Raw genomic sequence first — 12,056 nt, 5'->3', positions numbered from 1 at the left:
CTAATTGTATTTTTTAACACTTGATATGATCATTCTGCAAAATCCATAACTTTTTATTAATTAGGAATTAGGTCACAGGAATACTGGTCTTATCGTCAGAGAAATCGCAGCTGTAGTGAAATTGTGATGAAGATAATGTTGATTGACTACCTACCAGCATACCTGAGACATAGTAGATGCTCAATGCTATTATTTCCTTTCTGTAATGAAAAAATCTCACATATTACAATCCCCTTTTTCACCAATTTATGAACATGTGGGTATGTGTTTATAAACACTTACACATGTGCTTGTGTGATTTGGGGTTGCGTCACTCTGGTGCTCTATTTATACGATGCCAAGATTAATATTTATACCAGAATGAAAAGTCAGTTAACATAGATTGCTTACTGTCATGCAAGTCTGGTTTTAGGGTATTTCCTGCAAATATTTGCTTGCATTCGTTTACTGTTATAGTAACAGGATAAAAATGTCTTGCTGGAGTAGATAAGGCCAATTTTCAAAAAAAGCATACTCTAGAATAAGGTTCTGGACAGCAGAGTCTCCATGAAACAGCACTTAAAAACAAGTTTCAAAAGTAAAATGGTATATTCTTTATTAAGAAGGTGGGAGGTGTAATTATCATTAGCAATTAGGTTCTAGAAAAGTCCATAAAATAGGGATATAGGCTGGAGAGGGAAAATGCCAGCCTATGGGGCATGTACAGGTATGGGTATTTTTGATCTAGTCATTAAAAAATCAGTGATGACTGAACCATCACCAAGGGCAATTTTTGCCCTTGGAAATTCTGGTTGGCCAAATCTAGTAGGTAGGAGATTCAGGTAGGAGCTGACAAGTGTCTTGGACAGATTCATTCACAAGTCTCTAATAATCACTGGCATAGCAGATATCAGTCATAAATATAAAGATGATATATTGATAATATGATGAAATCAGTTTTAACTCTGCTGAAAATAAAGCCAACAGAATTTTGCATTGCTTTTAGAATCTGTAAACAAAATATCACTAGCATTTGAGAAGAACAAAAAAAGAACCTACAAACGACAAGCAGGAAGGAAAGACAATTGCAGCCAAGGTAAAATCCATAGACTACAATTCTCAGTGGGAGGTCTTCATCTGGAAGAGGGATACTAGGATTTTGGCTGACTTAGAAATTCTAACAATGAACGTTTGAAAATGTTTCAGACTTTTGAGCTAGATTTTGCTTGAATGATTTGCTTGACATGGCTGAGTAGTTTATAAACAAGAATGTTCAAAAAGACTTTCTTGCTTAAAAGCTTCAGAGAAGAAGCAAAATCTCATTATAAATACTTGCTTTTGTCTTGGCTATACTTTTGAAAATTAATTGTACGTTAGTTTGTATCTTCACAGTTACTTAATCTGGTTTTTTACCTTGTTCCATACATCATGTGGGAGGCTGGAAGAGTTGATAAGAGTTGGATTTATCTTAAAGTCTACATTTCTCCTTAATTAATAATTTCAGATATTTTGAAGTTTATTTTCCATTAAAGTTGAATGATGATTTTCTACCTTCTAAGATATAAAAATCATCTCAGAATTTTATAAACATTATGGCAATTTTTAAAATACAGTTAACATGTATGTCCAAAATCTTATTTTTACTCAATACAATGTTTCTGTAATATTTTCCCCTTTACTTTCAGATATTCATGAACTAGCCCTGTACTATGTTAAAATGAATACTAAATGCAAACATTTAAAAATCTGTGCCTTGTCAAATTATCGAATGTATAAATAACCTGGGGGGTTGAAAAGTGATATTTGATATGGTTACTATGAATAATGTAGATTGATGTCTAGATTTTATTCAAACTCTGTAAGCCCAGAAAATATAGTGAATTTCTTAAGTTAAACGAAAAGGGCTAAACTTTAAGTTTCCATCATTTAGCTATTTCACAGATATGCTCCATTTTTAGTGATACTAGTTTGTAAGAAGGAAAGTCTGAATCATCTTCATGGGTTACAGTATCTAGGGTCAGGACTTGTTAGAGCATCGACAAAGACTGATCTGCTCTGTCTTCACATATGACTATTGGCCATGTTCTCCCTTTTGCTGATGGCTGTACAGATTCTCATTTTCTTTGTGGTCCATTTTCTTCTAATTCATGAATCAACTTTGGCTAAAGGATACCTCAGAAGCCAAGCAGGTGTCATCAAAAGACACTTTTGTGGCAGACAGGTAAGTGTCAGTGACAGTGATATCATCAAGCTCTGTGCTGAAATGGTCTGACTCCTTGATGACACTGTAATTTAGGGCCACACTGTAGTTAGCAGGTTTCTCTGTTGGCTTCTGCTTGCAGTTGCAGAGCTTTCTGAAGGCTGCACGGAACTTCTGGGACATGAGATTGTAAATCACCGGGTTGATGGCACTGTTGAGATAAATGCAAATTCTGCAAAAGAGCAAAAACCAATTTTCTTGGAAAGGACTGGAGAGAAATGAGTTGACAACCACAAGAGTCCTGTAGGGCATCCATAAAAGGGCAAACAGAATTACAACCACCGCCAGCATCTTGGTGACCTATGGAGAAATAGAGAGAAATGCTGTACAAACACAAATGAAAACAAAACAAAACACCTTTTCTTCTCTCACCCAAACCTTTAGTTCCCAAAATGTAGTCTGAGACAAGGAGGTAGGTGCAAGTCATTTATTGTGGAGGTGATCCCAGGAAACAAGATTAAGGGTTATTAATTAGAAGAGAATGCAATTGACAAGGAAAAGCCAAAGTAGGGTGTGTTATTGAGATAGCTCCCCCTATAGCCAACTCTGGCTCAAGTAATGCAATTGAGAATTGTCTGTCAGAAGTAAGAGAATGAAAGACAGTGTCCATTCATTAAAAGGTATCGTTAAGGACTTTAACTCCTGTGTACTTCCAGGATTCTCTTGCCTGAAAACTCCTAGAGCCTTTAGAGAGACACTTGAGGCCAAGTAGAAGAGAGACAAATGGTACAGTGGATGCCTGAAGTGGGATATTTCCTGCTGCAGGAACCACCTACTGCAGGTATGGCTGAAATCAGAGTCTTGTAAGAGGATATTAGCACAGGGCACCAAAAGTGTCTGTGACAAGCATTAGGAGACTTAGGGTCAAACCTCTTCTTTGCTTACCCTATGTGTGGCCTAAGAAATTATCTTAACCTATCTTATAGCTCATCTGTAAAATGGAGCCAACATTGTCCTCCTAAATCAAATGAGGTAACAGTGGATGAAAAGAATAATGCAATAAAAGCCAGTGTTTATTGAATGTTTAGTGACTGCTATGTGCCAGACACTATCCAAGGTGTTTGTTATTTGTTATCATGTTTAAAAATTTTAAACCTCCTAAAATGGGTATTGTATCCAATACTTTTTCAAATTAGAAAACAGATACAGAGGCTATTAAGTACTTTGGTGGAAGCTGTGGAATCTCGGGGCCAGGATTAGTATCCAAGTGAGCTTGAATTCAAAGCTTTTGCACTCTTTCAGGTTAAAGGGAAATGAAAGAGAGAGAAAGCAAATGCTGGAATTTTACCTAATGTGGAAGCTACTCTTAAGTATAAGCAATGCACAGGAAGTAAGACAATAGGGATGAAGTCAATATCCCACATTGCTCACTGCTCACTGAACTTCATTCTGATTCTATGCATGTAGGATACTAAGGCTACATATTTTACCACTAGGAGTAGAAAAATTGTTCAGTGAAAATATGTGATTTCACATTGGTTCATATAATACCAAGTAAGACATTCCAGAGATTCTGACTTCTTTTAGAGCCAAGGAGAGTCTACTTAGCAAAGGGGTTAACTGAAACATAATTTTTCCTAAGTAGACTTGAAAAAACATATAAGTAAATATTTTAATTGGTCATAGGAAATCAAAGTGATAAATGTTCTAAGCTTTGGAAGGAGAGGTAGTGATTATCATCTTCACTGTCATCATCGCCATGATCTTCATCATTATGAACCACATCCCTGCCTTTATTCTCTGCTTGGTACCCCAGGCTCTCTGAAATCAGATCACTGCTTCACACTTGTCAACATTCTCCCACTCCCTGTCAGGGGTAAAGCATCCTACACTGAAATACCTAGTTTAATTTATAATTAGATCTATACCATCACATTTTAGTCCTTTAAGATGGCCCAGGTAATCTGAAAAGTGCCATATAAACATTATCTTATTTAATGCTTATAGTAATTCCACGAGTAAGCTAGTATTCATTTCATTTTGCATATGAAGAAATTGAGGTTTAGGTAATTTATATGATTTGTCTACAGTAAATGACGGAGCTGTGATTCAAATCTGTCTACTTAAGACAAAGGACATGCTCCTTCCTTTATACTTTGCCCTTTCCATGAAAGTTTCTTGTATTTTCAATAACATTTCTACTGTGTTATTTCCATTATGATCACCCAAACACTTAACTTCTTCAATGTATAAACCCAACAACACTTAATACTGCTAAATTTCAGAAGAAAGGTTGAATTTCATCTACCTTTATCTTTCCCTACAACTGTCAGGTAAAATACTGAATCCACAAGTAACATCTACCTGCCTCTTTTCACTGAATGTCAGTGAAGGGAGCAACTTTCATTGTGTTGGAGAAGAGCAACCTGTTTCAAGGTTAGTGTCTCTGCCGTGCATTTCCACAGTGCCTCCAGGCATACTTTGACATCATTCCCAAACATTTCATTGCAGTGACCTATACTTGTTCATCTCTCCAATAGACAGTAAACTTCTTCAGGGCATGGGTAAATTTCTTCATTTCCCTACTCTCAGGGATTTAGTGCACTATGTGACATAAAGTGGCCCTAAGAAAAACTTGAATACATTTTGGCATGGGAGGAATCATTTTAAAATATGTAACCATGATCATTTACTGTGCATTAATACTCTGCTATATTGTTAGAGAGTTTTTGCAAGAATATATTATTTAATAATTTTTAAACTCTCTTAAATGGAGATTAGGTCAATTAGTAAAATGAGTCTTTAATACATTTCAATTTTTTGTTTAAAATATATTTTTGAAATGTTAAGGAGATGTGAAAAGGAACAAATATAATGACGTTTCTAGGATTAACCCAGAGGAAAGTATACCTCCAGTGAGATGACAGAGACTATCTTTAATCCTACCCATACCTTTCTTTAGCTAATTTCAAATTTTTGATTTAGTTTAATCACTTTTTAAAATGTTCACAAGTTTTTACTGTAGCTATAGCTTGCATTTTAATAGCTCTTATTCAATATAAGAACAAACACCTAGAAAAGAAATATCCTGAAATCGTCTTTTATACTCATGTAATTTCACTGTGGTTTTTGAAATTTTATTTCCGCTATTATTCCTTATCCTGAAAATGTGACATAAATGTAGATTTGAAATACATCTTAAAAACCTCATTGTTTTTAAGCATTTATGTTTTTGACAGAGTAGCACATAGGATGCATGGTGATACGAAAGACAGCTTCTTTACAACAGCCTCTGCCCTAAGATTTAAAGGTCCTTGAGAAATATCATGACACAATCTTTGAGTGAAAATGATCTTATACTACACTTTTGATTGGGAAGGAATCTATCCATCCATTCTAAGTTATGCATTTGCATCCCTACTGTGTATCAGTCAATGTTCTGGCTCTTGATGATTTGACAGTGATCCAGAGAGACATGGCAATGCATTCATGTACCTTAAATCTGATGAACAATTATAATACAATCTGACAACTGCTAATACAGAGGAATGTTCTGGTTCTAAGAGAACCCTTGATATAAACTTGGGGTTGAGAGGTCATTAGCAGGGGCTTTCTGGTGCAGTCAAAATCTTAAGATAAAGAGAGATGAGAGACTGTTCTTGTGGAGATTAAGTATGCATGACAATCTGGAAGTGTAATAGTGGGTATATCATGGGACTAGAAGTAATTTAGTATGCAAATTCCAATTGCAGACCATGTAATGAAGTGGCACGATCTATCTCTTTTTCTAGGTATCTTGTGGAAACCACTACAAAGCCATTACTTTTATATGATGAAGTGACGTCACACTCCATGGAGTGCTTGCCTTCCATTCCTTCTGTCTTCCCTACAGAAAGAGAGATACAGCTGCCAAAAGCGGTACAGGCATATTGAGTTCTGAAAATGTCGGCTCTGTGGAGTCATTTTAGTTAACATAGAAGTAGGCAGCCGTTTTTGTAGAGTGTATTGAAAGCAAGCAAAAGAGATTGCAAAAATTAATGGATTAATTTTTAGTATTTAGAGAGTGAGCTTGCCGGCAGAGATAGCTGAGGAGAAGGGCAGATGAGAACAGGAGGGTCTAGGCTTGGTGGCTTGTCCTTGACCACCCTAGCTAAATGTTATCTTCTTTGTGAATATCAGCTGGAAATTTTGATACCAAACTCTGCTATATGTCTTTCAGTCTTCACTGTATTTAAATATGTAGAATAAGTGGCATAAATCTCTCACAAAATTTGGATTCAGTCCTCAACACAACCTTTTGTCATCTTTATAAAGTCTCTAGATGAGGGTCCTATTCAGGGAGTTATCTTTTATAAATGTGAATTGGACAGATTTCTGTCTTATTGTTAAAATTAAGATTATAGTTCCTCAAGTGGGCTATATATGCAGTTCAATCCTGTGTATATGTGCTGCATGGAAGAAACAGGCTAATTGAGTTCTCTTTTCTAGCATGCTTACGAATCTTCTATTACTCACTACTATCATTGTAACTGCTGCTATGACTCTTACTGCAAGTTCTGAAATGATTAGCTAACATCTGTATATTGCCTTTTTGTTTTTAGAATAGTATTAGATTTATAGAAGAGTTGTAAACACAATGCAGAGAGTGTCTATATACCCCACACCAAAGTCCTTCTATTATTCACCCCTTGCATTAGTATGGCAGATTAGTCACAATTAACAAATCCATGTCAATAATTTTTATATGGAGTTAGTTAGCTCCATGCTTTATTCAGATTTCCTTACATTTTCCCCAAAGTCCCTTTTCTGTCCCTTTTCACATCCAGAATACCACATTATCTTTAGTTGTCACAGCTCCTTAGGTTCCTCTGGGCTGAGACAGTTTCTCTGACTTCGTCGTTTTGATGGTCTTGATGGTTTTGAGGAATACATTAGGTATTGTATAGAATGCACTTTAAGTTGAGGTTGGCTGATGTTTTTCTCATGGTTAGACTGAGGTTATGAGTTTTTGAGAGGAAGGCCACTGGAGTGACATGCCTCTTGAACCTGCTCCAAACAGGCTTGCCAGAATGGGAGAAGATGTGAAGTTAGCGATAGTAATAGCCATAGCCCAGTTAATAGTATGCCATTTGTTAGGGTCTGGTTACATAATATCTGGCATCATTTTGATTATTTGTCAGAGATTAGCTTATTAGTTTGCCTAGGGAGTCATAAGGATTTGATTCATACCTCAATTCCCTAGAAGTTTTAGTCGAAATTTTTGTACTGATTCAGAAAAAATTTTGTGCATGCACATGGGTCTTGCTAGTATCTGGATACTCTTGCTTTGGAGATAAAGACTGTGGCTTTGTCCTTCTCTGTGTTATTGAATGACAATAGGTAGTAGGTATGGAAGAAAGAGTTGGAATTCGCATTCAGCATCTTGGATTCACAGTCCTATTCTGCCTCTGAAGACACTGGGCAGGTCATATGACTTTTGTCTGAACCTTATCTAAATTCCAGGGCAATCTTAAGTTGTGAAAAAGCTCTGTTAGTACTAAAAAGCAAAGTCATATACCAGATGGTCACAATTTTATCATTAAACTTGTATTTGAAGACTATTTATTTTATAATGAGTGATTTTTAAGGGTATTACAAGCAGATAACTTTAATTTGTGAATAGACTCTTTATCAATTTTGGATCCGACTTTGTATAATGCCAAAACCCTTTTTTGACTTCATTCACAAAGTAAATCAACAAAAAACCTTCACTTCATCTCTACTGCACAAAAGGTAGGGAGAAGTCTTTAGTACATACGCCTGGCACATAAGTACTCAAAGCACAGTTAAATTATTACTGAGTAAATACTTATTTTTCACAAATGTTATAATTATGAAGTTATGCATCAATTTAGAATTCTTTAAATTAACAAAAACACTCTAGTTCTTGTATTTCTTCTGGCTGGAATACTCTCCTTTTCAGAAATATACTTCTTTCTGGAAATATTTTCTTGTTAATGAATATAAAACATTTAGTCTTTAATATTCTAATGCCATTCTTCTGAGGGTAACAATACATTCTGTGCTTGGACTCTGCCCATGTTCTTCAGTATTTCTGCATATTAACAAAGTGTCCTGTAACTGGGAATATTTTACTCTCAGATGGCCCTCAGCAAAGTGATCAATGACTATTTAAATTTTGTTACAATAATTGGGCCAGCTGAATGAACTTGACATGATAATTAAACAAATCTGAATTTTGCCAAGCTTCCACACTAATTGGAAGCTCTGGGAATTTCTTCTTGCAGATTATTTTGCTTTGTTTTGACTTATCTCTGGACATTCAGTTTTTTTTTTCTTTTTTTTTTTTTGAGATGGAGTTTTACTCTATTGCCCAGGCTGGAGTGCAGTGGCGTGATCTCAGCTCACTGCAAACTCCGCCTCCTGGGTTCAAGTGATTCTCCTGCGTCACCTCTCAAGTAGCTGGGATTATATGCGTGCACCACCATGTCGGCTAATTTTTGTATTTTTAGTAGAGATGGGGTTTTATCATATTGGCCAGGCTGGTCTTGAACTCTGGATCTCAAGTGATTCACCTGCCTTGGCCTCCCAAAGTGCTGGGATTACAGGTGTGAGCCACCACACCCAACTGACATTCAGTTTTTAAAAGACAGGTATAATCAATGTGGGTGCTACATATCATGGAGTGAGATCATTGATGGGGCTTAAAAGTTGAATGATGGGGCCACAAAAGGTCTTGACATCAACTTGTCAGTTACTGTGTAATAAAAGTGAATAAAGGCTGAGTGATAATTCATGGTGGAGAGACCGTGGACTGACATACTCTGTGTTGTGCATTACTTATGGATTTCTTCCAAGAAGACACCCAGGCTTGCTAATGCATAGGTTCTTGACTTCACTTGTCAAGTACTGAACCTAAATGTTTCATTCAGAATAGCCTTTCTGGCAAGCATTATGGAGTGTTTTCTGGGCTCTATTCTGATGAAAAATGCTCAAGAAAATATTAGCAGGGATTCACAATAGAGAAACTTTGGTTGTATCTGATAAGGCTTGAGGAAAGAGAAGAAGGGCTAAAGAGGAAAAAAAAGTGACACAGGATTTTTATTGTTTTTCTCACAGACAAGGTATTGATGTCACCCAGGCTGGAGTACAATGGTGTAATCATAGCTCACTGTAAACATGAACTCCTAGGCTCAAGCAATCTCCCCATCTTGGTCTCCCAAAGTGTTGGGATTATAGGTGAGGAAAAAAGTTTTTTCTTCACAATTCTAGAGTGTGCTGAGAAAGGCGGAGTTCTTTTATGAGCAAGACATTTGAGGGGGAAAGGAAACTATACTTTATATTTGGGCGTGGGGCTGCATGCACCAGTAGGGCCATGAGTTGACACTGTCATCTGGAGGATATCAGAGCCCAGATGACAGTAGGAGTTACAGGATGACATAAAGCTAGGTAGAACGTGACATGACCCTTCCTCTGTGACACCTTCAGTTCTCTAGGAAAATAACTTAGCATCACCAAATGCAAATGTGAAGGTACTTCTGGCGGAAAATCAACAGAGCTCTGCTTCTCACTCTGATGTGGGATGAACCCTCAAAGCCTTGTACATTCTTTCAAGAAGAAAGTCAGAGAGAGGCACACACACATGAAGAGTGGGAAGTGATGGGACTTTGAGCTGTCCTGGTTAGTGGAACTGGGGTTCAATGCTAAGTTGCACCAACATTTCTCAGTGTGAGAGGCTCCAAGTGATAGTGAGCCTTGCTTTCTGAGAATCAATGACAGTCTATGTGAGATGGGAACTATGCAGTGCTTTCCGAACATCTTTTAATCTAGAATGGAAAAAACTAGATGAAAATTGAAGGTATTCTAATCTAAGTAATAGGAATTTGCAGATTAAAAGACAAGATAATTAAAATATATGAAATACTTAGTATGCACCAGGCAAGGTATATTCTTCATAATGGACCTCCTTTTTACTGAGGATAAGACTGATGTCAGTTTATATGCTGGTGATCAACAGCCACACTTTTGATGCATTGGTATATCAAAGTGATATATTGGACTCCAACATCATCTTTTTCTCTTTACTGTTATGAATTAAATTTTGGGAAGGATTTTTTTCCTGAAATTTGAAAACCTAAAAACAAAACTTGGGCTTAAATGTTGGAATTGGTGGAGGTCGTATGTGGGAGGGGAGCAGGGAGAATGAAAAACTAACTCTTATTTCTACACAACAGTTTATGCATATTGCACCTAACAAAGATATTCCTATTCACACTGTGATACTAAGACCTTATGGAACATATTTTTAAAATGTTTCTGATTTCAGGGTTCTTCTTCGAAGAATGGAAAACAGCTGTGTGCTAGGTAAGATTTGCATCTAGACTTAAGGATTAGATGTAACACTTTCTGCAATACTAGCAACTATTGTAGTGGTGAGATTTCAGTATTGATTACGGAGTCTGGTAATCATGAATGATGAAAAGTTGGTCTTTATTGCTGGGATGTTTTCTTGTTCACAGGAGGTGAAGATTTGGAAGCACGCTGAGAAAGAAAAACTCAACTGGCAGAATTTGATTCAACTTACAATAACATCTAAATTTAGAAAATAAAATGTCATTGTGAATTCTTTTATGAGCCACTGTGGAAAAATGCTACAGTTGATCTGCCATGGGCTGAGTTTGCTGTTTAGCCTTTTCTAAGTATCTCTCTTCTAGGTAAATTACTGGTAAATAGCTAAGCCTTTGGAAAAGTCTGCCCTAATATAGCTTGCTTTAATTTTCTGAACTTTGCTCTCTAGGGTATGGTTACCTCTCCTGGTTATATTTTCATCTGGAACTAGTTTTTAGGAATTCTAACTGGGCATCTTGGCTGGCTCTGAGCTGCTAGCTGTAGCACTTCCCTGAAGACACCAATCTTTCCCAAGGGAGATATTTCACAGCCTCTTTTCTTCCTTGTGCTTCCCTGGCTATACAGTCTGTTAAGGGTGACATTGTAAACAGAACACAGAAAATGATTCCTCAGCTGCTTACCCAGTAGGGGCTGGGAAATCAAAGGGGATATTTTAAAATGTAGAATGCAAATGATGGAGAAGGAGAGAGATGATGGTGATCCTTAAATAGAAGTAAAATTCTCAGAGCTGCCAGATTTTTCAGAGGGCACTTAGTTGTCTTGCTTCTAAAAATCTTAGACAAAGTCCCTCATTGTAGAGCTGGGAGCACCTGGGAGGCTCCCCCAGTGAGATAGCCTGTACTATGCTCAGGGCTGGAGTTACAGAGCTAATTTCCTAGCTGTCCTAGAAGATCTCACAGAGTCAGCCAAGGGGTAGGCACATTTTCTTTCCTTCAGCAAACCATACATTCAACATTTTCCACTGATTTCAGCTTTCTGATGAATTAAACATGGTATTCAAAATCAGAAGCCTTGGTTTTAAATTTCAGCTTTACAAACCATTGCTACTCAAAGATTTTTGAGCCTTAACCTCTGCATTTAATGTGTGAAAATATATGAATGAGGATTCATAAAAACACATTGTAATATGTGCTATACCTTTCTAATATAAGGGACTGTTATATTCTTTATCTTGTCTTGAAATATGCATCCTTGATAAGAGGTGCCAGCTTTATCATTCTGTGTTAACCTAACAGACTGAATGGAGTTTCCTTGCACTTATCTGCTTCTTCACTACTTGACTAAAAACATGATTTGAGCCTACAAACCATGCTGGCCCTGGCTATGAGTTCCAACCATTCAACACAGATTACTACTGCATCAGAGTCTCTTTTGGATGATATGGTCAGAGTTGGTTTGTAGTATTAGTATAGTGATGACGCGAACAGGCTATGGAGGCAGACAGCTGGAATCTAAGTCTAGTTCTGCC

The 12,056-nt window shown here is 36.9% G+C and overlaps 1 protein-coding gene across 1 annotated transcript in view; it reads right to left on the bottom strand.

Annotated features, from left to right (window-relative positions):
* Positions 1–569: 569 nt before the first annotated feature.
* The window catches only part of TRHR (thyrotropin releasing hormone receptor), a 32,989-nt gene continuing 21,502 nt past the window's right edge, over positions 570–12,056 (bottom strand). Inside the window, exon 2 of the mRNA XM_001091307.5 lies at positions 570–2,539. Coding sequence (XP_001091307.1) covers positions 2,132–2,539 — 408 coding nt within the window. The 3' untranslated portion in view covers positions 570–2,131. The remainder of the gene's footprint in view (positions 2,540–12,056) is intronic.

Source organism: Macaca mulatta, chromosome 8, assembly GCF_049350105.2.
Source record: "Macaca mulatta isolate MMU2019108-1 chromosome 8, T2T-MMU8v2.0, whole genome shotgun sequence".
Lineage (NCBI taxonomy): Eukaryota > Metazoa > Chordata > Mammalia > Primates > Cercopithecidae > Macaca > Macaca mulatta.
The sequence above is the reverse complement of the archived record's forward strand: the minus strand, read 5'-3'. Positions and strand labels throughout refer to the sequence as shown.